Source organism: Panthera pardus, unplaced genomic scaffold, assembly GCF_024362965.1.
Source record: "Panthera pardus isolate Hobbes unplaced genomic scaffold, ASM2436296v1 HiC_scaffold_6, whole genome shotgun sequence".
Lineage (NCBI taxonomy): Eukaryota > Metazoa > Chordata > Mammalia > Carnivora > Felidae > Panthera > Panthera pardus.
This window is the reverse complement of record NW_026526991.1, coordinates 38,304,697-38,332,618: the sequence shown is the minus strand read 5'-3', so window position 1 is coordinate 38,332,618 and position 27,922 is coordinate 38,304,697. Positions and strand designations below refer to the sequence as shown.

General features: G+C 35.3%; 1 protein-coding gene across 2 annotated transcripts; it reads left to right on the top strand.

The window, feature by feature from the left end:
• The first annotated feature begins 59 nt into the window (after positions 1-59).
• On the top strand, positions 60-27,922 carry LOC109270554 (fibronectin-like). 2 transcript variants are annotated; one of them, XM_053895492.1, is made up of 14 exons: positions 60-1,208; positions 2,107-2,241; positions 4,000-4,132; positions 4,609-4,866; positions 6,190-6,279; positions 6,359-6,404; positions 9,227-9,829; positions 11,718-11,993; positions 16,985-17,254; positions 23,096-23,356; positions 25,005-25,135; positions 25,316-25,445; positions 27,085-27,235; positions 27,690-27,922. In XM_053895492.1, the coding sequence occupies exons 7-14, from the start codon at positions 9,799-9,801 to the stop codon at positions 27,859-27,861; spliced, it is 1,422 nt and encodes a 473-aa protein (XP_053751467.1). In that variant the 5' UTR covers positions 60-1,208; positions 2,107-2,241; positions 4,000-4,132; positions 4,609-4,866; positions 6,190-6,279; positions 6,359-6,404; positions 9,227-9,798; the 3' UTR covers positions 27,862-27,922. The 2 variants fall into 2 exon arrangements, with proteins under 2 accessions (XP_053751467.1, XP_053751466.1); XM_053895491.1 differs by having other exon boundaries at positions 6,190-6,404.

Below are 27,922 nucleotides of genomic sequence, written 5' to 3'. Positions count from 1 at the left end.
CCCGCTCGGGCGCCTCGACTTCAGGTGTTTGCTCTCTCCTCCTGTCCCCACCAATTTAACCATTGTTAAAACCCGGGTCCTTTCCTTTAAACACTGTTCGGCTCTCCCGCGGCCCAGAGTTGGCTCCGCGGGCTCTTTCTAAACCAGCGCGCCACGGGGCGCAGACTCACGGAATTGAATTTGAGCCGGGATTTGCACTTGAACAGGCAGCCGGGAGCGGTCTTTCCACTTTGGCTTTCTTGCTGGAGCACAAAGCCTTCGAAACTCTAGTTTACGCTGAAGAGTTGGAGGAGGGGGCGGGGATTAATACTGTAACCCCGTGATAGAACAGTTACATCAGATTGTTGAGAAAAATGAACAAGGTTAAAACCTGGCAGTTTTGTGGAGGCGTCTGGATTGGATTATTACGTATTTCTTTTTAACTGGGTTGAATTTTATCTGAGGTGAACACCTTGATAGGAACTAAAGAGGATTTTGCAGGAAGAAACTTGCTTTGCAGTGGGCTTTAGAATTGATCATAGGGACCTGTTTAAGTGATATTTTTCAGTTTTCGAAATAGATGTATTTTAAATACTAGGTGTGTTAATTTTTTTCTTTAGATCTTAAGTTGAATATAAAGTTCTCAGTTGCCTAGGGAGTCTAGATTCCTAGGAAAAGTTGCACAAGCTTTTAGATAAATGTATTTAAAAATAAATTGAGTTGAAAAGACTTGCATGTTTTTCCCTTCGTCAATAGTTTTGAAATATTTTTCATAACGATGGTGTTATTTTAGAGTGTGAGGAATTACTTCCAAGAAAGTGGCAATATATAGTTGTTCTAGATTTCTATGGATTAAGATGAAAGTTTTACACAATGCGGTGCAATTTTGTATAATTGCCTGATAAATCATTTTACTTCTAACACCTCCTTTGTGTTTAATTATAGCAGCTTCTAGAAGCAAATTATTTTGTTATTTGTTGGAAAGTACTGGTGTTTCCAGTTTTTTTAGGTGGAGGATATTATGCAGCACTTACTTGTTAATGCCTTAACATTCAGTTGGATGAACAGTCTAACTTCAAAAGATATGACATTAAAGTGACACACACACATCCAAAGACTGAATAGTTTAGTTTTGATGCTAAAAAAAAAAAAATACATGTTGAATATACTTTATTTTCCAGATGGAGAAATCAATTATTCTATTGCTCTGGTTACAATATGTTGTTAAGGTAAGACATCTTTGAATGTGTTTTGTTTTGAATAATTAGGTAATGGACAGGATACTGTTGCACTGAGTTTGTTTTAGAAAATGAGGGGTATGTTGAAGAGAAATAACACAAAACATTAGAGTTGGTACCTAAGACAAATTTTCTCTGCTAGATGTTCCACAAATCTGTGCAGATAGGTGGCATCTGTTTTCACTGCTTACAAATTGGGAGTAATCAATGGAGAGAGAGAGAGAGAGATCAGAATTTGGTAAAATTCATGGTATAGTGAGGCATTTAAGGTTGTTTTTGTTAGGAATTTTGGTAAGTATACCATTCTTTTGAGAGCTGAAGTCTTCTTTACTTGTCGTCTAGGGAATATAAAAGGGCTCTGATCCTGCAGTCTAGCTGTTTTATCTCAGTTGCTAACATTTTCTTCATGGTATCAATGAACTGAGCCTCTAAAATAGCTCAGCCAAACATTTTGCACTCTACTCATTTTTACTGCAAGTGTGTTACCAAGAATGTCTGTGAAATATTTTAATTTTTTAGCCATTATCATCAAGGTACACAGTTGACAAACCAGGAGGGTGTGCTGTGTTTTTCCTGTGACTTTGGGTCTCTTTGTTCTCCCTGACTCCAGGAACATGGTGTTTCCTACTTTGGGAAAGATGGATCTTAAATGTCTTTGCCCTCATTTTACTTACCTTTCGTAAGTTACTTTCAAAATTACGTTTACAAATAGGGTATCCAATGGATATTACCTAATTCGTGTGTAGAAATTGATATTGTTAAAATAGTTTTCAATTATAATTTGGCATAGTTTAGGCTTAATTTTTGTAAGTTTGCTAATAAAATAATAGTAATAACCAAGAATATATTTTTATTTTATTTTTACAGTTACTTTTCTTTCCCATTTCAGATCGTTTGTTTCTGTTATATGCCAATGAATAATCGAACAACAACAGTTTTTATTGAATGGGATGAATTTCCTAAGGGAGGAAGTCCTGAATTTTATTTTTTAAAATATCAACTTGTTAATAATTTTGCTGAAAAAGTAAGGCATCTTTTTCTTGACTCTGATAAAAGGTCAGCATAGTGTAAATTTGTTGTGACTAAATGTTGCATCATAATAGGAATTTAATAGTTATTGAGATTTTTTCCCCTAGTTTTATTGAGATAATAATTGACATGTAATATTGTGTAAGTTTAAGGTATACAACATAATGATTTGATATATGTACATATTGCAAAATGATTACTACAATAAGTTTAGCTGACATCCATTATCTCACATAATTACAAATGTTTTTCCTTGTGATGAGAACTGTTTGCAACTTTCAAGTACACAACAGTATTGTTACCTATTATCATCCTGTTGTACATTATACCCCAGAAATTTTATCTTACAATTGGAAGTTTGTATCTTTTGACTGTCTTCACCCAGTATTCCTCCCACCCCTGCCTCTGGCAAACACCAATCTGATCCATTCGTATGTTTGGTTTTTTTAAAATTCCGCATATAAGTAAGATCGATATTTGTTTTACTGTGTCTGAATGATTTCACTTAGTGTAATGCCCTCAAGGTCCATCCATGTTTTTGCAAATGGCAGGATTTCCTACTTTTTTATAGCTGAATAATATTCCTGCGTGTGTGTGTGTGTGTGTGTGTGTGTACCAGATTTTATTTATCCATTCATCTATCAGTGGACACTTCGGTTGTTTTCTGTATCTTAGCTATTGTAAATAATGCTGTAGTGAACATGGGGGTGCCAATATCTCTTTGGGATGGTAATCTTGTGTCCTTCCCGTGTATACCCAGAAGTGGAATTGCTGGGTCATATGGTAGTTTTATTTTTAATTTTTTGAGCACCTTCCATACTGTTTTCCACAGTAGCTGCACAAATTTGTATTCTCACCAGTAGTCCACAGGGGTTCCATTTTCTTCATATGCTTATATAGCATTTATTGTCTCTTCTTTTTGCTGATAGCCATTCTGACGGGCGCCATTCTGACATTGTGGTTTTGATTTGCATTTTTCTAATGGCTAGTGATGTTGAGCACCATTTCATATACCTGTTGGACATTTGAATATCTTCTTTGGAAAAATGTTCAGATATTTTGCCTATTTTAACTGGATTATTTATTTGTTGTTGTTTGTTTGCTTCTTGTCATTGAGTTGTATGAGTTCCTTATGTATTTTGGATATTAATCCACTATAGATTTGTGGTTTGCAAATATTTTCTCCCATTCCATAGGTTTTTTTTTATTTTGTTGAACTTTTCTTTTGCTATGCAGTTATTGAGATTTTTTACTTTTATTTTATTAATGTATGAAATGTTAGCATTTTTTGAAATATCTTTAGTAAGTGATCAAATTAACACTCAAATTTTTCATAGGAATGATTTTTTAACTATACTATATACTATATATACTATACAGAGAGTTTATATCCTGTATACACTATATTATGTACTATACAGAGAGTAATTATTTAAATCTTCTCATGGTTCATGGGTTTGAGCCCCACATCGGGCTCTGTGCTGATGGTGCCAGGCCTGCTTGGGATTCTCTCTCCCTCTCTGTCCCTCCCCCACTCACTCTCTATCTCTCTCTCTCAAAATAGATAAATAAAAAAAAAAATTTAAATAAATAAAATATCATTTATGTAAAAATAAGTATTTTCTGTATATGTTTACATTCTGTATGAAAAATTGCCTCTTATAAAGGAAATGTACAAAAGTCAGTCTTTTAATGAATGTACCTGACACAGTTAACAAATACTTCACAAGCAGATGAATCTAATTATTTACAGAATGTCAAAAGCATTCCTGCAGACCTGCAAAAACTTTCAAAGTCAGTAATACTAGAGGAAAATGAAGACTATCACATCATTCTACAGTCTATAAAATATGGACAAATTTTAAGTGAAAAGTCATTTGAAACCCGTAAGTAATTTGTATTTTTTGTTCATCTATATTGCCTAATTATAAAAGGGAAACAATTTTATTACCAGATAATCTGAATTTTACAGTGATTAACAGGTATATGATAGTCCAAAATTGCATCATCATGTAGTGTTTTGTTTTTTAACATAATGTAAATTTCAAAATTTAAAGGAAATTGTAAACTAAAGTAAGAATAAGATTTTCATTTTTGACACTTGATGTGTACTAATATGAATAGATAGGCATAGTAGAGATGTTACATGTAATCCATATTATCTACAATATTATAATGCAGATTTGTAATCTAAGTCATTCATTTTAGGTAGAGTACAAGAAACTCCCATAGAGTCTAGAAAATATTTTATAGTAGATAATATGCTTTCCTCTCATGGTGATTCTTTTGTAATATACTTCGGTATCTTGTGTTTCATTCAGTTTTATTTGAATCCAACTAATTATGGTCCTTGATTTTTTAGGTGGTTTCTCAACTAGCAATATTAAAACAAAAGCAACAAGCACGAGTGTTTCCTTTAACTGGAGTGTGCTGTCTTCCAGTGACATTTTAGTGTCAATATCTCTCAGTAATTCTACACAAATTATGGAAAATAATATTACAGCTTATGAGTGGGCTAATTTAAAACCTGCAACCTTATATGCTTTTAAATTTGAATTTAAACAATTGCATTTGGATTTTATAAATGTATTTCAGAGACTGGATGTTCAAGTAGAAACAGGTATTATCAGTATTTGGTTCATTGTTAATATATATCTTGTAGATAACTTGGTAGATGTATTGTTCTTTTCACAAGTGTTCAGCCTAATATTAGCCACTGTAAACTGCTAGCAAATGAACTAACATAGTCCCTTTTTATCTAACTATATCATCCTGACATTTGACTGATTTATTGAACAAGCTGGATTTAGCAAGCTTAAGTTAAGAGCCAACTTTATTTTCCTTCCACCACTTTTAAAAAAACTGAACCAAATAGGTTCCGTTTTCCTTAACTCTGGCAATCATTGGTAGCTTTATAAGTGACTAAAGTATCTATAAATAGTCTCTGGTATTAACCAGTCTATTAAAATCCAACATAAAAATATCAATCTTTCATCCTATTTGAGACTTCTCCATTATTCATCCCACATCAGACCTGACCAAAATTTGGAATACTGCAAGGGAAGGGGAATGTATTTAATTTTTTATGGCTTCTCAGATCCATTTCCTTCCTCCACATGGTGGGAAAAGATTTAAGAAAAGAGGAGAGAGTCAGAGACAGCTAATCAGGGTGATACACTCTCTGTGATGGGCTAAGAGTCCTATTTTAATACCTTCTATAGGAATAAACTTGAACCACAATATATGTTTACAAGCAAAGTAGAGAAACATGTGAGTAGTAAGGAAAAGATAGTAAGGTAATTAAGCATCGCCTCTTCCCATCCTCCATCTATAAAAAAAAAACAAGACAACAGTTTCTTCAAAACATCCGTCACACATCTTCCTAATTTCAACATTGTTAAAATACCAACAAGAGTTAAAGTATAATATATACTCTCAACAGGTTGATATTTTCCTGTGTTTCTATGGTGTGCAATCTTAGAGAAAAAGACTTAAGTGTTTTTTGAAAGGTGAACCCATTTGAAGCCAAGTAGCAGTGGCAGAGAGAACAGTTCTTAGCCAGTATTATGTCTAGTTATTGAAAATAAAAATAAACCTGAAATAAACTTAAAAAGTCTTCATAAGAGGAAGGGAAAGGAAGGGCAACCTAAAGTGACTAAAAAAAAAATCTGTGGTTTTTGTTTTAATTAAGTTATAATTTGGCAATAATTTTGCATAATTAATTCTTACAACTACTTAAAAACTATTTTAATTGGTAGTAATTCATTTACTACTTGACTAATAGCAACTTTAGCACTTTTGCTCATTTGGGAAAAATATAGGGAAAAGTGCACCATTAATACTATGAGGTTTTCATGATTAACTACCATAGATGTTAAGAAATGTAATTATGAAATGTTATATTCCTGAATTCATCTTTCACAAAACATTTTTCTTTTGGTAGGTTCATGTTCACGAGGATGGGTAGCATTAAAAAATAGCTGTTATAAAATTAGCAAAGAGAGTATGCCGTGGGATATAGCTGAGCAACATTGTAAGTTATCCTTAAGTTCTGCACACCTTGTGGATATAAAAAATGAAGAGGAAAAAAACTTTATATTTTCACTCCTCAGGTCGAAGAATCAAATAATAATATGGACTGGTCTTAATGATTTGAAGGTAAGTATATGTAAATAAATGCATAAAATGATAAAACTTACCCCCCTCAGTCTCTCCCTCCCACTGTCCCTTCCTTCCTTCCTGCCTGCCTTCCTTCCTTCCTTCCTTCCTTCCTTCCTTCCTTCCTTCCCCATTCAATAAATACTGAGTACTTCTTGTAAGCCACACCCTGTTTTCTTTTTGTTTCTCTGTGTCAATCTGTCTCTTCCTCCCTGCCTATCCTCCCCCACCTCTGCCTCTCTTTAGAGCAATTTAGGTTCATAACAAAATTGAGGGGAACGTGCAGAGATTTCCCACGTACCGCCTGTCTCCACATATACATAGCCTCCCCCATCATCAGCTCCCCTACCAGAGTGGTACAGTTATTACAACTGAGGAACCTGCACTGGCACATCATAATCACCCAAAGTTCATAGTTGACATTAGGGTTTGCTCTTGGTGCTATACATCCTATGGGTTTGGATAAATGTATAATAATAGACAGTAATTATGGTATTATGCAGAATATTTTCATCACCATAAAAATCTAATGTTCTCTGCCTATTTGTCTCTTCCCACCCCCTTCAATCTCTTTTGTAGGCATCTATTTCTTTATGTAGGGTTGCTTTAATTTTGGTCTTACCTAGACCTGTCTTAAATGTTGGTGATTTCATCCATTTCTTCAGTTATTTACCACCTAGCCCAATTGTTCTTAAATATTTACCCAACCCACTTGTCTCTTATGAGCTCCAGACATTTATCTAATTTTCTTCTGATTATTGCTTCTGGAATTTTCCACAGACACTTTAACAATGCCCAGACCGTCATGTCATCTCCTCACCAACCTGCTCCACTTCCTCTATTTATCACCTCCATGAACAATACAGTAATGTGAACCTGAAAATATGGAAGATTTGTTCATTTTATTTCTTTTACTTACAACATGCAGGTTTATGAAATTTAATTTTACTAAAAGAGATGTGGAAAGATCTGAAGATTTTACTCAATACTGGTGAAATAAGGAAGGTGTGACATTTTCTCAAACGTTCTTATCACTATGGAATATCTCATGAAATTTCATTTTGGTCAGCTTTGTGTGGGAAAACCCAAGACCTAGCACAGTTCTGTCTAGTCTGTATTTTCTTCTTGATGATCCATTTTTTAAAAATTTCCTGCCATTCAAAAATAAATCTGTTCTCCATGGCATAGCCTGGCATGTAGTGACCCAAAGCAAATCCTATCAGTTTGATACCAATTTTTCTGTGAAACTTGGCATAAGCTTGGGGAAAGCTATTGACAGTCTTTAATTACATTTTCATCTTTCTCTTTTTGAGCCTCCTTTATCTTTTCATGGGCAGTGGATGAAGCTCTAATAGAGATTCCTCAAACTGCAGTTCATCTCCGACATCTTACAAGTCTGCCTCCCAGCATGCCAGTCTCTTTTCAAGCAGACCAGTTAGTGTACATATAGTTGTTTCCTGCTGTTAGCATGATTGTTATAAACTGTTAAATTAGAATGTACTCTTCTAATAGTTCTGGTTACTGGTTTCTGTTATAAGGTCCAGGTCATATGGTCATGATACCAAAGTGAGGATTCCCAAGGCACCGTCATGGTCACTGTGTATTCAAAGGGGTCTAAGACAGTCACTGCTTTTACGATACTTAAAAATAATTTAGGAGGTAAATGAAACATCAAGGTAACTATTAAGAAGAACTTCCTTTATACTAATAGCTGAGTCGTATAATGTCTCCAAAGTGCTAAGTACCATGCTATGTGCTTTTCTTGTATGACATGTGAGGAAATTGGTGCCCAGGGAGGTTAACTTGCCCATGTGGAATGCATCAGAGTCTGCTCTTAACCATTATATTCTAACCTCTGCATCAAGCTGGTCTCTTGAGTTTAACCATCAAAGTCACCTGCAGAGTTATAAGCCTGTGACAGGTAGAGAAATTAATTTCCCCATCCACTCGTGCTGAATAAGTGTGAATTTGTTACTGGACGTGGAGGATAAAGACTGTGTCTTGTTCATCATTGCGTTCCCAGCTTCCAGTTAGAGGCTGGCATTTCACAGGAATATAAAGGCTAATAGTTCTAAATTCCAATCTAGAAAGTTTATATTGGTAACTCTTATTTTGTCCTCACAACAACTTTATGAGGTAGGCACTATCATTCTCCTTTATAGGTAAGGAAAATGGAGTTCAGAAGAATCCTGGTCACATTGCTGACAAATGGCCGTGCCAGGCTTTGAATCTGTGTCAGTCTGACCAACACTGTGCTCTAACCTCTGAAGCATACTGCCTCTGAGCCTCTGACTGTTTTCAAAACTGCTGTGCTATATATTCAATAAAGCATTGAAATAAGTTTTTTTATTGAAAAATTTATTGAAAAATAAATTTTTCAAGGAAACAGTATTCCTCCATTCTATTAGGTGGAATTGGAACATATTAACATCTCTTATATGTGAGAATTGAGGTCAGTGATGGTCACCAGTGACATCCCTTAGCAGAAAGGTGTCGGCAACCTCCACCGACACATGTGACTTATGTGATGACTTGAAATAAAGTAACTAACAGCTAATGAATAACGGTCTGTCCCTTCACATGCACTGCCTCTTTAATCCTCTGATAATTTAAGATGCAAGTAATATTATGATACCCACTTTTTTTGGATGAGAAAATAAAGGTGTAATGTGAAATTCAGCAGTTTGCCTGAAGACATATGGCTAATGAATGAATAAAAGTGAACTCTGTCTCTAGCTCAGAATAACTCACAAAGGAGAAGTATTTGAAGATATGACACTTTTCCTTCAAATTGGCTTATTAATTTGTATATCTTATTTCAGAAAGAAGGTCATCTCACATGGATAGATGGATCATCTTTTGGCCTTAAGAAAAATGAAATCTTTTCTTTTCCACTGCTACCCAAGAATGAAACAGATTGCTACATTTTACAGCAAAATGCAACTGGATCAAACTATTTCTTTACAAGATTTTTCTGTTATGTTCCACTGCCATATATTTGCAAATACGAGTGTAATTATTTTTATTGATATTCTCATATCATGTATCTCCCTTTTATTATTTTAAAGATAGAATTATGATTTCTAGTTACAAATAATGCTCCTCTCTATTTTTTTCAGCACTTTCTCTGCAGGAAAACCTTTCAATCTATATAAAGGATATCGGAACAACTGAAGTTGTATTTGGTTGGCATAATTCGAATGGTTGGAATAATTTGGATAAGTGGCTAAAACTGGGATATAAAATTATTATTAAATATTATTTAGATTATACAGAAGAACAACATTTTGACAGCATATCCCCAAATGCTACAGAAAAAACAATTACGCAATTGTGTCCTGGCCATGTTTACAGATTTTTACTCTTTGCAATAAATGAATGGGAGGCAAAAACTATGTTAACTTCAATATTCGTTGTTGAAACACGTAAGTCACAAAACATCTGAAAGTATGATTTTTCAAATATTGAATATTATAATTAGCAGATATTTCCTGAAGGTCTGGCATTTTCTCATAACATTCTGGGCATACCTATATCTTTAGCCATTTTAAATTACAATGAATGTATTTATATCTTTGGTTTTTCTATTCAACTATAAACCCATAAGGGCAGGAACTATATCTATTTGTCTTATAGCACAAATTAGACTGGTGCCCAGCCCACAGTGGATAATTAATACATTTTTGTGGAACTTACATTTTGATATGTGCTAAGAGCAGGAGATAAACAGGTATGCATTCTGGATTTGGGGAGGCTTATTACAATGAAGAGAATTTGTAAGGTGTAAAAGTAAAAGCAAGCAAATGGTAGCAAACTGTTGCAAAATATAATGGCCTAATTCCTAGTCAGTGGGACATTTAAGAAATACTTTCTAGAAATACTTTCTAGAATGCATAAGATGGGTAACAGGAAGGCACAAGGAAATAAGAGACTTAGATTCAAACTTGAAGGAAGAAAAGCACATTGTGAGCAAAAGTGTGGAGATATGAGTTTGTGGGAAAAGAATAGTGTATGTAGTGTGATTGGAGAAGATTTTCTCAGGCATCAGGGTAAATCAGTTTGTGTCGTAAGCGGTACCAGATTTGGGAGGGCCGGTAGTGTTAGTCTCAGATGATTGAACTTGACCTCAGAAGCACTGGAAATCCAAAAAGAAAAAAAAATTTTTTTTAATTTAAAAAAGGGGGGGGGGGCGGCACCTGGGTGGCTTAGTTGGTTAAGTGTCTGACTTCAGCTCAGGTCATGGTCTTGGGGTCTGTGAGTTTGAGCCCTATGTCAGGCTCTGTGCAGACAGCTGAGAGCCTGGAGCCTGCTTCGGATTCCGTGTCTCCCTCCCTCTCTGCCTCTCCCCTGCTCATGTTCTCTCTCTCTGTCTCAAAAATAAATAAACATTAAAATTTTTTTTAAAAGCATTGGAAATCTGTTAAGACTATAGTTTCTAAGACTTGCTGTACCTTTTACAAAACACTTTTAGTGCATAATCTCTCAAAGGTCATGCCTCAACCCTGGAGTAGCTATGTAGAAATGAGAAAACTGAGCTTCAGAAAGGTTAAGTAAACTGACCAGAGGAACATGCTTTGTTAAACCATACAGGAACCCAGATGGTCTCATTTAAAGTCTTCAGCTATTATTTCTAAAGTAAGAATCAAGAAGAATGTGTGTACGTGTGTGTGCGCGCGTGCGTGCACGCACGCATGTGCGTGCATGTTGGGAAGATGGGGTGCATACGAGTTTGAAGCTGATCTGCACAAGGTGCTTTTTAAAGAAAATTAATCTGGAAGGATTAATTAGGAAAACTGTTGCCTGGCACTGGGTGAAATGGTTTGGAGTGGGGAAATATTTCTGTAAGAGGATGAATGTCTGAGTTCTAGTGATGATGGGAATGAAGAACACATAGAATGAAGTCCCTGCTGTTTAGTTTGACAAGACAGAAGAGTTAAAAGGCACGTAAGATGTGATCATGGAATGCTAGAAATGCCATTTTGGTAGTGTTTGTAATAAAAATAATGGTTGAACCAATTGCATGTGTTAAACACTTTGCCAACTGCTCTACATTCCTTGTTTAATCTTCATAATAATTTTACAAGACAGCTACTACTATAATTCCCATTTACAGTCAAGAAAATGGAGGCTCTGAGACAGTAAATAATTTACTCAGGGAGTAGAGACTTGCATTGGAAAAGCCAGGACTCAAATCCAGTTTTCCTTTTCTCTCTAGACTAGAGTAGTAGGGAAGTAGTGAGAGGTGAGAGATTACTCTGACAAACCATATCACTAATACGATGTATTTTTTTCTGATTTTTTAAAATCTCATAGGCCCATTATCAGCTCAAAATGTCACAGTTATTCATGTGACTCCAACAGAAATATTTTTACACTGGAATCCCCCAGATCTTGTATCTTTTCACCATTATCTTGTGACGATTTTGGATGTTGAAAACAATAAATCCGAAGAGGTGTTTATTGAAAAACTCAACACATCAATGAGAATTGGAGATCTCAAACCTTTCCATCAGTATCTGATATATCTATTCAGTGTAGCAGAAAGAGGAACTCTAAGCTGCTCTGAGAGACCTATTTCAGCTGTGACAGGTAAGCACTGACTAATTTTGCCTTAAAAAAAATATGTATATATATACACATATATATGTATTTATATATACACTTCATATTTTGAAATTCATATTTGCTGAAATTATACTGATCCTTCATTGGTATGAATACTCACAGTTAAACATTTGAGTGTTGAATCAAAATTAAGCATAGATTCTAAATACTAAGTTCATTTAGATTTATATGAACTCTTTAAGCATCTGCATTGTTCCTACCAGAGTTCCCAGAAGACATATTTATTATAATAGCCTTTTCTGGAAAAGAAATTATCATGAAACATGAAGATTAGTTCATCCAGTTCTCTTTAATAACACTATATCCGACAAATAGGTCTGCAAATGTAGTTTTACTGGATTCTTCTTTTCTCACACAGTGTGATGAGTTGACCTCTAGGGGGCAGTCTCATCCCAGGACTTTTGGCCAATGTGTTTCTAATAATTCACCTCCACATGGCAGTTTTGAATTCTTGTCTAGACCATGATCATTAACGTAATCTATCTTTTAATTAAGCAATATATTTACCCCCTTAAGTATAAGTCAACTTTTTTTAAGATAAATACTATTGTATGAAACAATTCATAACTAAGTAGGTTTTGGAGAATATCCCTGTGGGTGTAATTGTTTTGTTTGTGCGTGTGTATTTAACACGCCTATATGCAAAGTTCTTTGGCTGAAATTCCCAATAAAATCACAGCAGCTAAAATGTACACTAGAGCTGAGGTAGCAGGAATGCGAAACATGCATAGCCATAGTTAATTAGCCTTCTCATGCTCACTGGGAATACTTGGGATACTTTGAAAATAACAAAAGATACTATTTAATGCTTACTAAATGCAAATACTTAAATACATGTATTCAATGTTGTAAATCCTAAGCAAAAGCATTTTTCCAAGCGGATGGTAGAGAGCTGATGTTTTTTTCTTCGCTGAGCTCAGACAAAGCACCCTTCAATGGATAAATGCTTGGTTGAATCTTTTACACTTACAGAGATGCTTTCTTTTTCTTTTTCTTTTTTCTTTTTTTTTTATCATGTAAGTTTCAGGTGTAAAGCATTATAATTCAACATCTGTATACAGTACAAAGTAACCACCCTCAAAGTTCTAGTTACCATTCATCATGTTACAAATGACTCCCTTCACCCCTTTTGCCCACTCTCCAGCCCCAATCCCCTCTGGTAATGATAGATCTCTTCTCTGTAAAATGCTTCCATTTTTTTAAGGGAGGACAAAAACATTTATTTTTAGTTGATTTTTGGAGGGAGAAGTGCCTGAAAGTGGGAGGGAGGGGAGAGGGAGAGAGACCTAGAGAAACTTAACTGGGCTCCACACTCAGCATGGAGCCCTATGCAGGGCTCGCCCCCATGACCCTGGGATCATGAGCTGAGCCAAAATCAAGAGTCAGATGCTCAACTGACTGAGCCACCCAGGCACTCCAAAATGCTTCCATTTTTTAAATATTCATTTATTTTTGAAAGAGAGAGATAGAGTGGGAGTGGGAGAGGAGCAGAGAGACAGGGAGACACAGAATATGAAGCAGGCTTCAGGCTCTGAGCTGTCAGCATGGAGCCCCACACACGTCTCTAACCCATGAACTGTGAGATCATGACCTGAGCAGAAGTTGGACGCTTAACCAACTGAGCCCCACAGGCACCCCAAAGTGCTTCCAAATTTAACTGACAGGGAGACTAGGAGGATTTCTCACAGATCATTAATTTCGAACCTAAATTAAAATCTCCCATGGCATGTACCTATTTAATAGAGGAACAAGAGAAAGGTACATGTGTCTGCACTTTTAATTTTGGGGTTATTTGCTGTGCATATTAACTGTAAGCTGACGTGACACAGCAGTGCAAATGTAGGTATTGGTATTCCAGTGCTCTTTTACTCTCCTAAGGTTGAGGCAATATTCTTTTTTCATTCATTATTCACTCAAATTAATTTTTAGAATCAGGAACCACAACAGGTACTAGAGATGCAAAGAGGAGTAAAACCTGACCTCTGCCTTCAAACGGCTTACATGCTAATAGAATAAGACAAATAAATTGAGAAACAGTGCTGATGCTGTATTATAGTTGCTACTACAGGGGTTATGCTCCGGGTACTATGGTAGCATAGAGATGGATCAATTCACCCAGAAGTTCTTCTGGCGGAGTCATGTGCTGTGTTGTGAGGAAGAGTAGGAGTTAGCGGGGAGGGGGGTGGGGGTTGTCAAGAGGATGCTGCAAGCAGGGCAGATAGCAAGTGCACAGGCAGAGAGGACTAAAGAAGAGGAATCTATCTAGCCATACCTGGGAAAGCCAGATAAGGCTTTTAGAAAGGAATGGCATTAGAACATTAGCAAATTATACGTTGTTTGGCAAGGCTGGAGTACAGGGGGCATGTGGAGAGAGTCTAGAAAATGTAAGCTAGGCACGGAACATGAAGAACCTTCATACGTATGAAGGAGTATATTTTATTCAGTAAAATTCAGCTTTTTGGGGGGTCATGGAGACTTTTGAGGACATGGAAAAATTAACAGACCCTCTCCCATAAAAATGCACACGGATGCAAGAAAATTCTGTCAGTAATTACAGGGGAATCGCAGATTCACCAAATCTCATCATTTCCTCAATCTCTGCTTATGTAATGAAATGCAGTAGATTTCATCTCAGTCCTCCACTGAAGGAAGTATTTTAAGTTTTGTAATTATACAAGAACAAAGTTCTGAAGTTGTTTCACCCTGGACTCTAGGGGGAAGTTTTTCTAATTGGATTATTGTAGCATTCTCTGATACTTAAAATGTGGTGTTTTATTGTGTTGATAAAGAAATGAAGCTCAAATAAAAAATCAAATTATAGTTTCTGGGAACAAAGTAATTATGAAAATCATAGAGAATTCCTTAAATATTATTTGAACTACCGAACAGTTTAAAATTACATAATTATTCTTGGACATGATTGACCTTTGTGTTGATGAACTATTAAAATTTAGGGAAGAATATAATGCAGAACAAACAAGACTGAAAGGAGGGAATTGCTATTTCTAGAGAATTGTATTAAAAATCACAAGGCTTGATAAATAAATTGTGTAAGGAGGAAGCCAAGGTATTTTTGTCAGTTATTATGATAGAATATCTGATGACATTCTACAAGAATGGCAGGCACAACCTGATACTGTCCTTTCTATTTCCAAATGAGTGCCATACCTTTCAGAAATTAGAGGAGTAATATAAAATTCTAGCCATTTTTGTGATAAATACCAGTGCCAAGCTAAAAGCATCTATATGTTAATGACTCCCAAGTTTATATCTTTAGCCCCAGGCCTTTCTTCTGAACTTCAGACCTAAATATGTTTATTCAGTAATATATCTCATTTAGATCTCTGATAGACATCTTAAATTCAACATGTCCAAAATGGAATGGAATGGAATGGAATTACAGATGTTTCCATCCAAATCTGCCTATAGTCCTCTCAGGTCAATTCATGGCCATTTCTTTCATCCAGTTGTTTAGGTCAAAAACCTTGAAGGTATCACTGACTCTTCTTCTGTTTTTCTTACAGCCTACACCCAATCTGTCAGGATAACCAGTTGTTTTCATCTTTGCAATAAATCTAGAATTCCAATACTTGCCACTGCTTCCCTTAGGCCTGTGGTCATCCTTGCCACCCTCTCTGCCAAGAGTACTGGCTTGCTTCTCTGTTTCTACCATTGACCCTCTCTATTATTAACATAATAGCCCAAGTGATTCTTTAAAATTTAGGAGAGATCATGCTTCTGTATATCACTGTAGTTGCTACCTGCTTTGTTCAAAGTGAAAGCCTGTGAAGCCTTCTGTTTTTTTGTTTTTGTTTTTGCTTTTTTTTTTCCTTCCTGGAAAACTCTTTTTTTTATTTTTTATAAAAAAATTTGTTTTAATGTTTATTTATTTTTGAGAGAGAGAGACAGAGTGCAGGCAGGGGAGGGGCAGAGAGTGGGGGGACACAGAATCCAAAGCAGGCTTCAGGCTCTGAGCTGTCAGCATAGAGCCCGATGCAGGGCTTGAACTCACAAACCGTGAGATCATGACCTGAGCTGAAGTGGGAGGCTTAACCAACTGAGCCACCCAGGTGCCCCTTGGAAAACTCTTCTTTCAGATATGGCATGGCTAACTTTGTTAACCTCCTTCACCCGCTGTGCTGAAAATCTCATCTTTTCTTTTTTAATTTTTTAATGTTTATTTTTGAGAGAGAGAGAGAGAGACAGAGCACAAATGGGGGAGGGGCAGAGAGAGAGGGAGACACAGAATCTGAAGCAGGCTCCAGGCTCTGAGCTGTCAGTACAGAACCCAATGTGGGGCTTGAACTCACTAGCAGTGAGATCATGACCTGAGCCGAAGTTGGACACTTAACTGACTGAGCCACCTAGGCACCCCAAAATCTTATCTTTTCAAAGACACCTGCCCTGGATTCCCTATTTAATACCACAACTTCCTCCCTACAGCCACTACACTCCTGTTCTCACTAACCTTACCTTACTTTTTCTTTTTTACCTTAGCACTATCATATCTAATGTAGTATATAATATACACTTTGGTATATGATTGTTTACTGTCTATTTTCCGCCCATTAGAATATGAACTCCATAAGGCAGTGACCTTTGTTTTTTGTTGATGTACTCTACATGCTGAGATGGGTGCCTATGCGCATTTGATGAAAAAATGAATAATTTTGGCAATGGGAACATTACTCTGATGGCACCCTTAAAATCTGAAGAATTTGCTAGATACTTTTTAGTTTCCCTTGATGTATAATGTGCTTAATCTTATTGACAAATCTTGCATACTAATAACAAGACACATTTTTCTCTAAAATTGAGTTTCAAGACAGTGATATAGGGATTTGCTAAATTTACTTTAACCATTAACTAATATTGGGTTAAGAGATTTTTACAACAGCAAGAGTAATGTTAACAATAAACTAAGATAAGTGTATCTATTTATCTGTTTCTCTAAGGTATTAATCCTCCTCAGAAAGTTCATGCTAAACCTGAAGATGTGGGAGAGGACAGTATAATTCTTCACTGGGAACTCCCACAAGATGGCCATGAGGTCTACATTCAAATCAAACCCATATCAGATGCAAGAGAAGCCAGGAAGCTTTTTGTAAAAGATGCTAGTAGATTCAAGATTGATAATTTAACCCCTGGAATGACATATGACATTGGAATGGCAACAATGATGAATGGGAACTTGAGTGAGCTGGTAACTATTCAACAAACTCTAAGTGAGAATCAAATATTTTTCATTCATAACAGATATTTGCTGATTTGGGAGTATTGTAAAATATTCCCCTACACATCCTTCTGGTAGCAGGTTTTACCCTTGTAAATAGATTGTAGGCGTGTTTGTCTGATGGTAGCCTCAGGACCTGGAGCAGTTTGTATTTCTTTTCTCCTGAAAATGCTTAATGCTTAAATAAAGGCAGCATTGTCTATGACTAAGAACTTGACCCTAAAGCCACACTACCTCGGTTTATTTGGGTTGAACTATTTGAGTGACCCTGGGCAATGTACTCAACCTATTTATGCCTTAGTTTCTCTCTACATTTGTAAAGAGGAAGAAAATAATAGTCTGTATTTTATGGGTTTTCCTGAGACTAGCTGATTTAATAAAGGGAAGGACTTAGAACAGTGCCTATAGCTATAGGCTATATAAACATATAGCTATATAAATGTTTGTAATTATTATTGAATCAACAAAGGCCTGCTGTTGTAGAACACTGACATAAAATATTGACAGTATTTATAGGTTTAGGACCAAACCAATGACAGAAATCTATGTTCTTTCTCAAATACGATTAATTCACTCAATAGATAATCATTGAAAAATCTGTTAAGGAGGGAGAATGAAAAGAAATGGGAAATAAATAAATCATATTTATGGATATTTATAAATTGTGATAAACATTAGGAGGGAAAAAAAGCAGAGTGACGTGATAGAGAGTAACTGAAGAGGGGTGGATGGTTCTAGTGTAGATAGACTGTAATGGGAGCTGTATTTGAATGGAGGCCTAATGGATGAGAAGGAGCCAGAGCGTAATAAGATGGAGAAAGGGTACTTTAGGCATGAACACCTAGCATAAAGGCACAAAGCCCAAAAAACAGGAAAAAGCTTGGTATATCTGAGAACAAAAAGGCCTGCTACATGGTGTCTAATGAAGAGGGAGAAGGGGAATAAGAAGTGATATTGGAGAAGTATGCAGGGGTTAGATCACATAGAACTTGTAGGCTGTGCCTTTTTTTCTTTTAATTTATTTTTTTAATGTTTACTTTTGAGAGAGAGAGAATGAGGGTGAGTGGGGGCGGGGCTGAGAGAGAGAGGGAGACACAGAATTGAATCAGGCTCCAGGCTCAGCTGTCAGCACAGAGCCCACCATGGGGCTCAAACTCACCATCAGGGAGATCATGACCTGAGCTGAAGTCAGATGCTTAACCCAGTGAGCCACCCAGTCACCCCTAGGCTGTGCTTTTGAGTTTGTTTTGAGGGCAGTGGGAAGCCATTGAGAGTTTTATGCAGGCAAGTTTATGATGTGACCTATGTTACAAAAATTTCCCTCTGACTCTGTGCAAAGAATGATTTTTAAAGTGGCAGGGATGGAAGTAGGGCAACTGGGTAAGAGTTTTGTGGAATTTAGGCAAAAGATTATGGTGGACAAGAAAGGGAAAGTGCAGATAAAGTAATAGATATATTTTATATTACGGAAGTAGGAAGTCTGAGCTGGTGATAGAGTGCATGTGAGGAGTATAAAGGAAGGGAGACACCTTGGGTTTTGACTTGACTAATTTGAGTAAATAGAGGTAACTATGAGGAAGGAATGAATATTGGACCTCACAGGCCTTTTTGGCTAATAATAAGGCAGGCTGATGGAAAAAATGAATTGGTCCAAAAAATTATGTTTGAGCAGTATGTATGTACACTCAGTCAATGTAGAATCTTCCCATTTTGTCCTCCAAAGACTAAAACTAAATTTGTATATAACTTTCATATTTAAATTTCTAAGGAAACATACCTGAAGATAATTATCATAGGAAAAAATTAAAAGAAAACACATGAAAAAGAGATATTGCCAAAAAAATTATTTCATGCCCATCAACCCCTAAATTTTTATCAGCAGAATGGAAGTATGGAAATTAAAATGCATAGATAGGAAATAAACTGTAACCAATTATTAGCAGTATGAGGTTAGAGTGCCCCCACATCATCTAGGTGCTAAGTTTTCTCTCTAAAAATTTAGATTATTGAATACATTTTTAAATCAACTTCCAGCTCTAAAATCCTATTTTTCTTTGACTCCATGGAACTTGGCATATTTCAACCCCTCTTCCATCTCAAATATAAAAATTTTATCTCCATTTCTAGATATAATGAGCTTTTTAAAATTTTTACTCAGCTTTATATCTCCATGTCTAAGCACAGTTCTTGACTCTGTTTAATTCAAACACTTCTTTGCAAAACTGCTCTTCTACATGGATGCTGAAACATGATTAACATATATACATCCCAGGAAAAATTACAGAATTTGAGGATTTGAAGTTAGACAGAGATCATCTTACCAATGCCTCACCTGATAGGCAATTGCTAGCATCGTGCCTCTGATCATTTTGTAATAAATCCCTGTAATTTTCCTCTATTATAAGGCCATGTCTGTTTTCCAGAGCATCACAGAGCAAACTACTCCCTAATTCCCATGAAAGGACATCAGTTGCTTGGAAATAGCCATTAGGTGTTCCTAGTGTATATAGAGTCTTCCTTTCTGATGAATTATCTTTAGTTCCTTCAAGCATTTCACTATTTCTTATAATTCCATAGGCTTTTCTAGTCATTTATTAACCTTGGTAAGCACTATTAGCATCATCAGATTATTTATCATTCATCATTTTTACTTGTCTCAGATGATGAAACAAATATTAACCTATCCCAATGTGCATACATAGAAATTCTTTCCCTGCATTGTTTGTTGATAACTATTATTTACCACATCCTATTTCTTTTCCATGCACATTGAGACAGTCAAGCACAATAGGACATTTACCTTTTAATGACATTTTGTAGACATGTAGAAGAAAAAAATTTACATGTTCATTGATATCCCTTTTCCCTTTGAAACATATCTATCCATCTCTCTAAATTATCCTAAAAATAACTAGCAAAACTCGATTTCCAGTTATTATTGTGCCACACTTGAACTGTAATATATGACCTTTGGGTGAAGGCGGTGCTTATGAGTGCAGACCATCGAATTAGATTGCCTGGGTTGGAATTCCAGCTCCATGATTATCAGCTTACATCCATTAGGAAGTCACACAACCTTTAATGGCCATCAGTTTCCCTCTCTCTAAAATGGGAATGATAATAATCTTATCTACATGTGAAATTAATATAATTTAAGGGTTCAGACACCAAGCAAGCACTGTGAGAGTGTTTGAGGTTATAATTTTTATTTCTCAATAGAATTGGACTAGTGACTCTGAGGAGTGATGACCATTCCTGGTATTTCAACCACAGGAAAGTCATTTCAGTTATCTCTGCAGTTTCTCTTTGTTGGCAGAATTAACTGTACTCAAGTTTTCTTGAGGGAAGAAGAGCTGGTGTTTGAGTTTCCTTTTTTTCCTCTCAGTATAGAAGAATCAATTTCAAGATAGACTGGGAAACTCTGAGACCTCATTCTCCCTTGCCTATAATAAAAGCCTTTGAATTTTTGGCCTTGTGTTTATCTTATATTGAAAAAACCTCATACAGCCCTCAACGCTACCACTTCTTTTTAAAAAGCTTTTTTCAGGAAAATGGGTAGGGATAAAGGTCACAGTCTTTACTCATTATTCATAAATATTTCATTTATTTTTTTTTATGTGAAACCTTCTCTCACTTGAGTTTCCAGAGATTCAGGATAGATATTTGAAGAGAAAGAACTTTGTCCTGTTCTATACCTTTCCAGCCTTTGTGTTCATCTGTTTTAATGTGGCATATATTGATGCCATTGGTCTCATTTCCCTGAACAAGTGGAACTGATGGAAAACCCCATATTTACCCACTATAGAGAATGTCACAGACTCCATACACTTTTGGAAACTGAATTAGACAATGCCTATTTAAAGCACTGTCTCTGCTTAGAAAATACCTTCAGCACCCAGGAACATGGGAGTGCACTGTTTCCATGACTGTGCTGGCCACTCATTTCCAATCTCCAGATGTTTAATTTCTGCTCAAGGTATATTCAGAAGCTTTCAGGTCATTGTCCACACGTCCAGATGAGTATGATACTTATGGGATGTCATAGTAGCCTTTGAAAAACCATGCTTAGTGTAGAGCTTTTTAACTGAAGAGAGCTGTAAAGAATTTAAAGAGGAAACCCATAAAAAACATTAGTGATGACAGAAAAAGAAAAGATAACTGGAAAAGGAAAAACATGGTAAAAGTGCTTTGAAACACAGTAGTATACCATATGGTATTTGTTATGGGTGATATGTTGAACATTTCTTCATAACTATGAAAAATGATAAAGGCAAGAAAGTTATATATTACAAATGAATGAATTGATGGAAATAATGTACAGTTTTTATATTGTAGAATGTTAATAATAGGTACGTGTTAAAATCCATTTATACAGTACTGGCTTTGGGTAAATTGGCAGAATCATATTATCAAATACAGTATCAATGATTTAGAACAAGTTCAGTTGCATCTAATCAGATGTCACAAAACTGAAAAGGAAAGACTGTTTAATTATTCTCTGAAAGAAAAAATATACTTCAGAATGTATATCTTAGAAGAAGATATCTACTTGAAAGGACAGATCTAAGGTTATACTGGGTAGTATTTCAATAATCTACAAATAGATTTGATATTAAAATTGACCTGAGGAAGAAATAATGTGAATAGAAATCATCTAAAATTTCAAATCTGCTCTAAATGGCACAGTAGAAGATTACAGTACAAGAAAGCTCTTACATAGAGGTCAATGAGAGTGTGAAATGTAAGCAGATCTTTCCTCTAAACTCTTGCCAGGTCTGTGTTCCTAAAAATGAAATGAAATGTCTGCTCAAAATCCCTGTGCCTACAGGGTAAAATCTGACCTCCACAGCATGGCATGCAAGGCCTCTCGCAGACAGCGTCCAGCGTCAGAGGTGGCCTTCCATGCCTGGTCTTCCATTCCCTGTTCCTCACACACACTCCAGGCTTGAAACACCTGAGCACCTGCCATGTGCCTGGAACTAAACCCTTTGTGTATAAATACAATCTCTCATGGAATCATCACGAGGACCTTGCAAAGTAGATACTAGTCTTTTCTTTCCCATGTTAGGGAAAGGGAAACCAAGGCACAACTTGCCAAAGACTAACAACTAACTGCCAAAGATTAGTGACTAGTAACTTGCCCTGCTAGTAAAAAGGTGAAAGAACTTGGCTGAATACATGATGATGATGATGCCCTTTTTTGGTTTCTATGCCTCACTCATGGTTTCCTCTTTGTCTGGAATTCCCTTCTTAATCATCTCTCTCTACCACATACTCTTTCTGGTAAACTTGTACTATTCTTTAAGATTCAGATAAAAAAGTCATAGACTCTGGAAGCCTTCCCCAGTGATATCCCCTAGAATTCTTTTCTTCCCCTATTCTCAATAGCTTTTTGTTCACTTTACCAACTCAGCTCTATCCATTTGGAATTCTAGTTGGTGATTTGTGTATCTTTTTATTGAGACTGGGAACTCTTCAGAAGAAGGAACCTGGCCTTATTTACTTTATTTAAGCACTCTTCCTAGTATATAGGTTTTCAAAAGCCTTTGCTTAATAAATAGATAAAAAGGTAAAACAAATTGGAAAATTTTAGATTCCTATGTTTTTGAGACTATAATTGAGAATCAAAAAATTAAAGTTAATCAGTACTTCCAATATATATGTACATACAATCTGTCTTAGTGTCCACCTTATTTACTGACATAGTAAACATAAGTTAGCACAGGCATTTAGTGTTTTCACATATTCTAGAACATAGCAGACAAAATAGAGAAATGTACTTGAAATTAAAAAAACAAAACACTAATTATAAATCTCTCTTTTTATCTTTCAGAGCCCAAACCAGTCCAAATTGTCATCCCATATGAAAGTCATAGTACCTCTGTAATCTTATTTGTTCAAATGCCTGATACTGGAGTGTTTGATGGCATACATATTGTAATTGAAGGAGGACCAAATGTTACCAGGCCTTTGAAACATGACAATAAAATAACTGTTGGCAATTTAACGCCAGGCACAGAATATAATTTCTTTGTTTCCATCATCAGTGGTACTAAACTAAGTAATATGTACTATGTGCCTGCAGTAAAAACATGTAAGTATTTTGGGACTTACATAAGGTTTTTGTTTTTTTTTTAAATTTTGACTTTGTGTCCCATTTTATATTAGTAGACTACATTCACTTTAATGCAGTTGTTTTCAAAGATCTTTTAAAAATAATTACAGATACCTTACTACTGAACCTAATCTTTCATTGTTCTAGTATACAGATAGAGCTAACTTTATGTAAAATTGAGAAGTCATGAGTTTTTTAAATCTATCCATTAAGAAGAAAACATACTTGAATCTTAATCATAACTTTCAATGACTTATCTCAAGAGTGAAGAATGTGAATAATTTTAGGCAGATGAGAACTGGGTTATATTTTTTGAGTCTAGAGACACTTAATAGTATCTCTCAAAGCACATAATCTTAGCATGTGTTTGCTCTCCCCACGCTGCCTTTGTCTGGAAAGAATTAGCGTATGTTTTCCTTCTTTGAATATTTAAAATTAGTACATATTATATTTGTTCATACCAGAACTTACATTTTGAATTTCATATCAATTTTGATTTGTTTTTTCTTTAAATCACTCATGTATTCTACAAATAATTCATTTTGAGCATTTGGGATACATGACATTTATCTAAGATATTGACCTCGTATATATAGAAATGAATGGCACAGAGTAATAAATGCCATACAAAAATAATATGTAGTCCTGAAAATGTTATAATTCTGACTATAAACATGTCCAGGTTCTTTATGTTTTGCTCTTCCTTGTCTATAAATCTTCACATATATTATTATACCACCATGTGTCTTCTTCCTCTCCCAAGTTGTAAAATTTCTATTACTGTTTAAACTCACCTTTTCATAAAATACTCCCAAACTGGTACCACTAATCACATTGTTGTAATAGAACCTTAACATATTTATAATCAGCTCAGTATATGTTTATACTTTGTTTTTACTTACAATTTTTATGTATTTATTATATCTCTAAACTCTGCCTCTTCCTTATTTATATTATAAATCATTATGAGCAGCATTCTATTTGACAATTCTTGTTTTTAAAAGTAATTAGTACTTGATCATCTACATATATCAATATTGTGATATAATTGGCAAAATATATCAGTATATAAGATAGTAGTATAAAGCTGCAATTTTTCTAGGTTTTCTGAAATAATTTCTTTTTCTTTATGCTGAATGGGATCTTTAGCATGAAAACATAACAATTAAGGCTCATAAGATAAAATTCGGTTTTAGCTTCAGCTAATATTTGATACAAAGAGGATTCTTTACCCTTTCATCTGGACTTCATATTTTTCTCTATGTTGACTTTTTAGTTTATGATAATAGTTTCAGAAAGCTTAAATCTCTTTTTTTTTTCTTTTAAGTATTGTACGTTTGCTCCTGGGAATTTGCTGCTATTGTAGTTTTTGCTGCAAAATCAAAATTAGCTGCTCGTTATGGTGTTTACCATAACTCTGAGTATTGCAACTGATTATTATATTTGATAAACTGTTGTGTTATGTGTAAACAACTGTTTTAATTTAGGATATAAAGATAGTTGATTAATAAACTTTACTGTTCTTTTCTCACCTTGTGTTTTTTTCCTCCTTTAAAGGGATAAATTAAAAAGAAAAACCCAGTTAGAAAACATAGAAGAATTTAAATGTGTTGTGTGTTTTGGGTAGGTCTGGAAGCACCATCAAATATCCATGAGGGCAAAGTGACAGACTCTTCCATAGAAATTCTCTGGAATCGAGCTGATGGGAATTTTCAGCATTATGAAATCACATGCATGAACTGTACTGCTGCTTTCATGGTACGTTAGAAGCGGCTCTCGGAAGCATTAAACTTGAATCTTTCATGCTGAGTCCAATATTACTGCATTCTTATGTTAGATAGTAGTGAAACTAAATAACCCCCATGCTTATTTGGCTGTGTTGAATTGTGGAACATTTTTTAAATGAACAGTTGCTAATTTATTCTTTTGGATTGATAGGTCCAGAAGGTAGTTCAAGAAGCAGCAACATTCTCTAACCTGGATCCTGCGACAGTGTATACTTTTTCAATTTGCACTGAAAAAGAAGGTTTTAAAGACAGTGCTCCTAACGTAAAAGAAATACAGACAGGTACAGCCTGTGTAAGCCCTTGAGGTATTATTCAGTGTTCAATTCAACATTGAATCAATGTTCAAATATTTATTTCATTCTTTAGGGAAGATTGTCAATAGTTTGTTATTCCCAGATTTTCTTTATGGGCAGGCAGTGTCCTCTCTTGTCTCTTTTTCGGTTTCCCCTTATATGGGTCAGAAAAACCTCTTTTGTAAATGTATTGCCAAGCAGTAGAGTAGCTAATTGTCTGGGGTCTGGCCAGATTTTCCATTTGTGATTTAATTTCCTCATTGTTCAGTCAAGCAGACAATGAAGTGACATTTCCCCAGTGTTAGCAACTTACTCCCAATGGCAGATGGTGATTTATTCCATGCTTGTCATATGAAATAAGGGATGATTGGGAAGGATGTATGCAAAATGTATACATTTTCATATCTGAATGAAGTAAAATTTTCAATTATTCTATAATAACTATGTTAATGATTCTTGACAGTGGTTTATTGATTTGTGTATTTAGGAACTGGCCATAGCTTGTATTCTTTTACTATAAAAACAAAGAATGGAATTGGGAGAGAATATTCTTGACAATTTTGTTCTTTTCTTTTACATGGAAGAATTTTAGAGACAAAACAAAATACATATTATATACTATTTCATTTAACTTTTCTCCCTAGGAAAGAAGGGAGTATTTCACATTTAGATTGCAATTAACATTTCTGCTGATTAACTTTGTCAGTATTTGGTATTTAACTGGAATGAGTCCTAAAAATCATTAAATATTTCGCAGATTGGTGGTGTTGGGAGGAAAAATAATGTTCTCTCCATCCTTCTAGGTCCTTTACTGAGGACCACCCCCCCCCCCCCCCCCCCCCCCCCCGCCAACCCGTGTAAGACAGATTAACAGGAGAGAAATAAACATATATATACTTCATGCATACGTGGGAGAGACCCAGGGAATCTGAGTAACTCCCTGAAATGGCTTAAGCCACCACCTTAAATACCATCTCCAGCTAAAAACAAAAGAAAATGTTGAGGGGGGACGAGGGAGCCAGTTACTGGAGGCTACTAGGAAAACCTAGTAAACAAGTGTAAAGTGGTTATGCAGATTTAGGTCTGCCTTCTCCATTGGCAAGAATTTCTAGAGATTTAGTCAGACTTCTCCTAGTGTAGGGAGGGAGACACCCTTACGAATGGAGATTTTCCTTGTAAATTTAAGAGTCTCTTACAAAGGATAACTTTTAACTCAGTTTTCAGAGTTTCTCATGTGTCTGCTGTTTCTTTTAAGAATAACCAACTCAAAATCATCCTTATGCCAAAGAGGCATATTTTGGGGTGGCATATTCTGTTCCTTTTCAGTCGTACAAGACCAAGATACAATATCTCCCTACATTTTTGAGGCGAGGGAAATACTGATTATAGTACTACAATAATATATATTGGTTCCACTTTAAAGTTTAAAATTATTCTTGCTGGTTTTTTTTTTCTCTTTTTTTGACTTTTAACTTATCATCTATCAGGAAGAATAAAAGGAATGTTTTGGTTACCCTCAGAGTTTGCAGAAAGTGAAACAAATCTTGAGGGTGTTTCAGGGCTATTTTAGACCAGGTGCTTTGTGCGGTAGAAAATGTTATTTTATGTGTATGTTTTAATGATATAGCCCCAAGTGCAGTTGAGTTTATGAACCATAGTAGAAACTCCAATGCAATAACTGTTAGCTGGCCTACAGCTAGAAGTCTTCTGGACGGATACATTATTTCAATATCCAGCGGAATCTTAATGAGAGAGGAAACCCTGCCTTCCACAAAAAGGTATGAAAATCCTGAAAAGAAATTGTGTCAAGTTACATGGACCATGAGATTAACATTTTATATATATTTTCCAAATGCTATACTACTGGCTTAATATAAACAGAAATTAGAAAATTTGTAAGACAACTTTTTTGGCTACGATGTGATTAGAAAATGTCTGAGATACAGTGACAAATCTGTTTTGCAAATAATAATAAATTAATACAGGATATCTCATGCTTGTATGTATAATACACACTTTTTGACTTAAGTGAATTTCTCTGTGTAAGAGGCTATGATTTCTAATTAACTATTTATGCTTATGAAGCATAGCAGATTGTTTCTGTGATAGACAATAAAAACACCACAAGACTTATATGTAAAATTCTCTCTGTAGACAGGGTGAGAAGATGGGAGTTTTCCAAATGTTTCTGAGCTAAATGTTTTAATACGTGAATTTTTTTTTAATGTGCAGGACATTCACATTTAATAGCCTTTCTTCAGGGACTGACTTTTTAATTAGTGTTATAACTACCAAGGGACTGAAAAGAAGCCATCCCACTGTCCTCATTGTTAGCACTTGTAAGTTTATTTTATATTTAATTGACTTTTCATGGGCAAAAAATAATGGAAATGGTTGTGTTTAAAGCCAATATCTAATTAAAAATGAATGAAAATGGAAGTGGTTTATGGCATGCTTGAAGAGAA

Bases quoted from the DNA above. Each gene is read 5' to 3' on its own strand.
- LOC109270554 (XM_053895492.1), top strand. From the start codon at position 9,799: ATGTTAACTTCAATATTCGTTGTTGAAACAC. The intron at 9,830-11,717 runs GTAAGTCACAAA...AAAATCTCATAG, and splicing joins AATATTCGTTGTTGAAACAC to GCCCATTATCAGCTCAAAAT. The intron at 27,236-27,689 runs GTATGAAAATCC...TTTAATGTGCAG, and splicing joins ACCCTGCCTTCCACAAAAAG to GACATTCACATTTAATAGCC.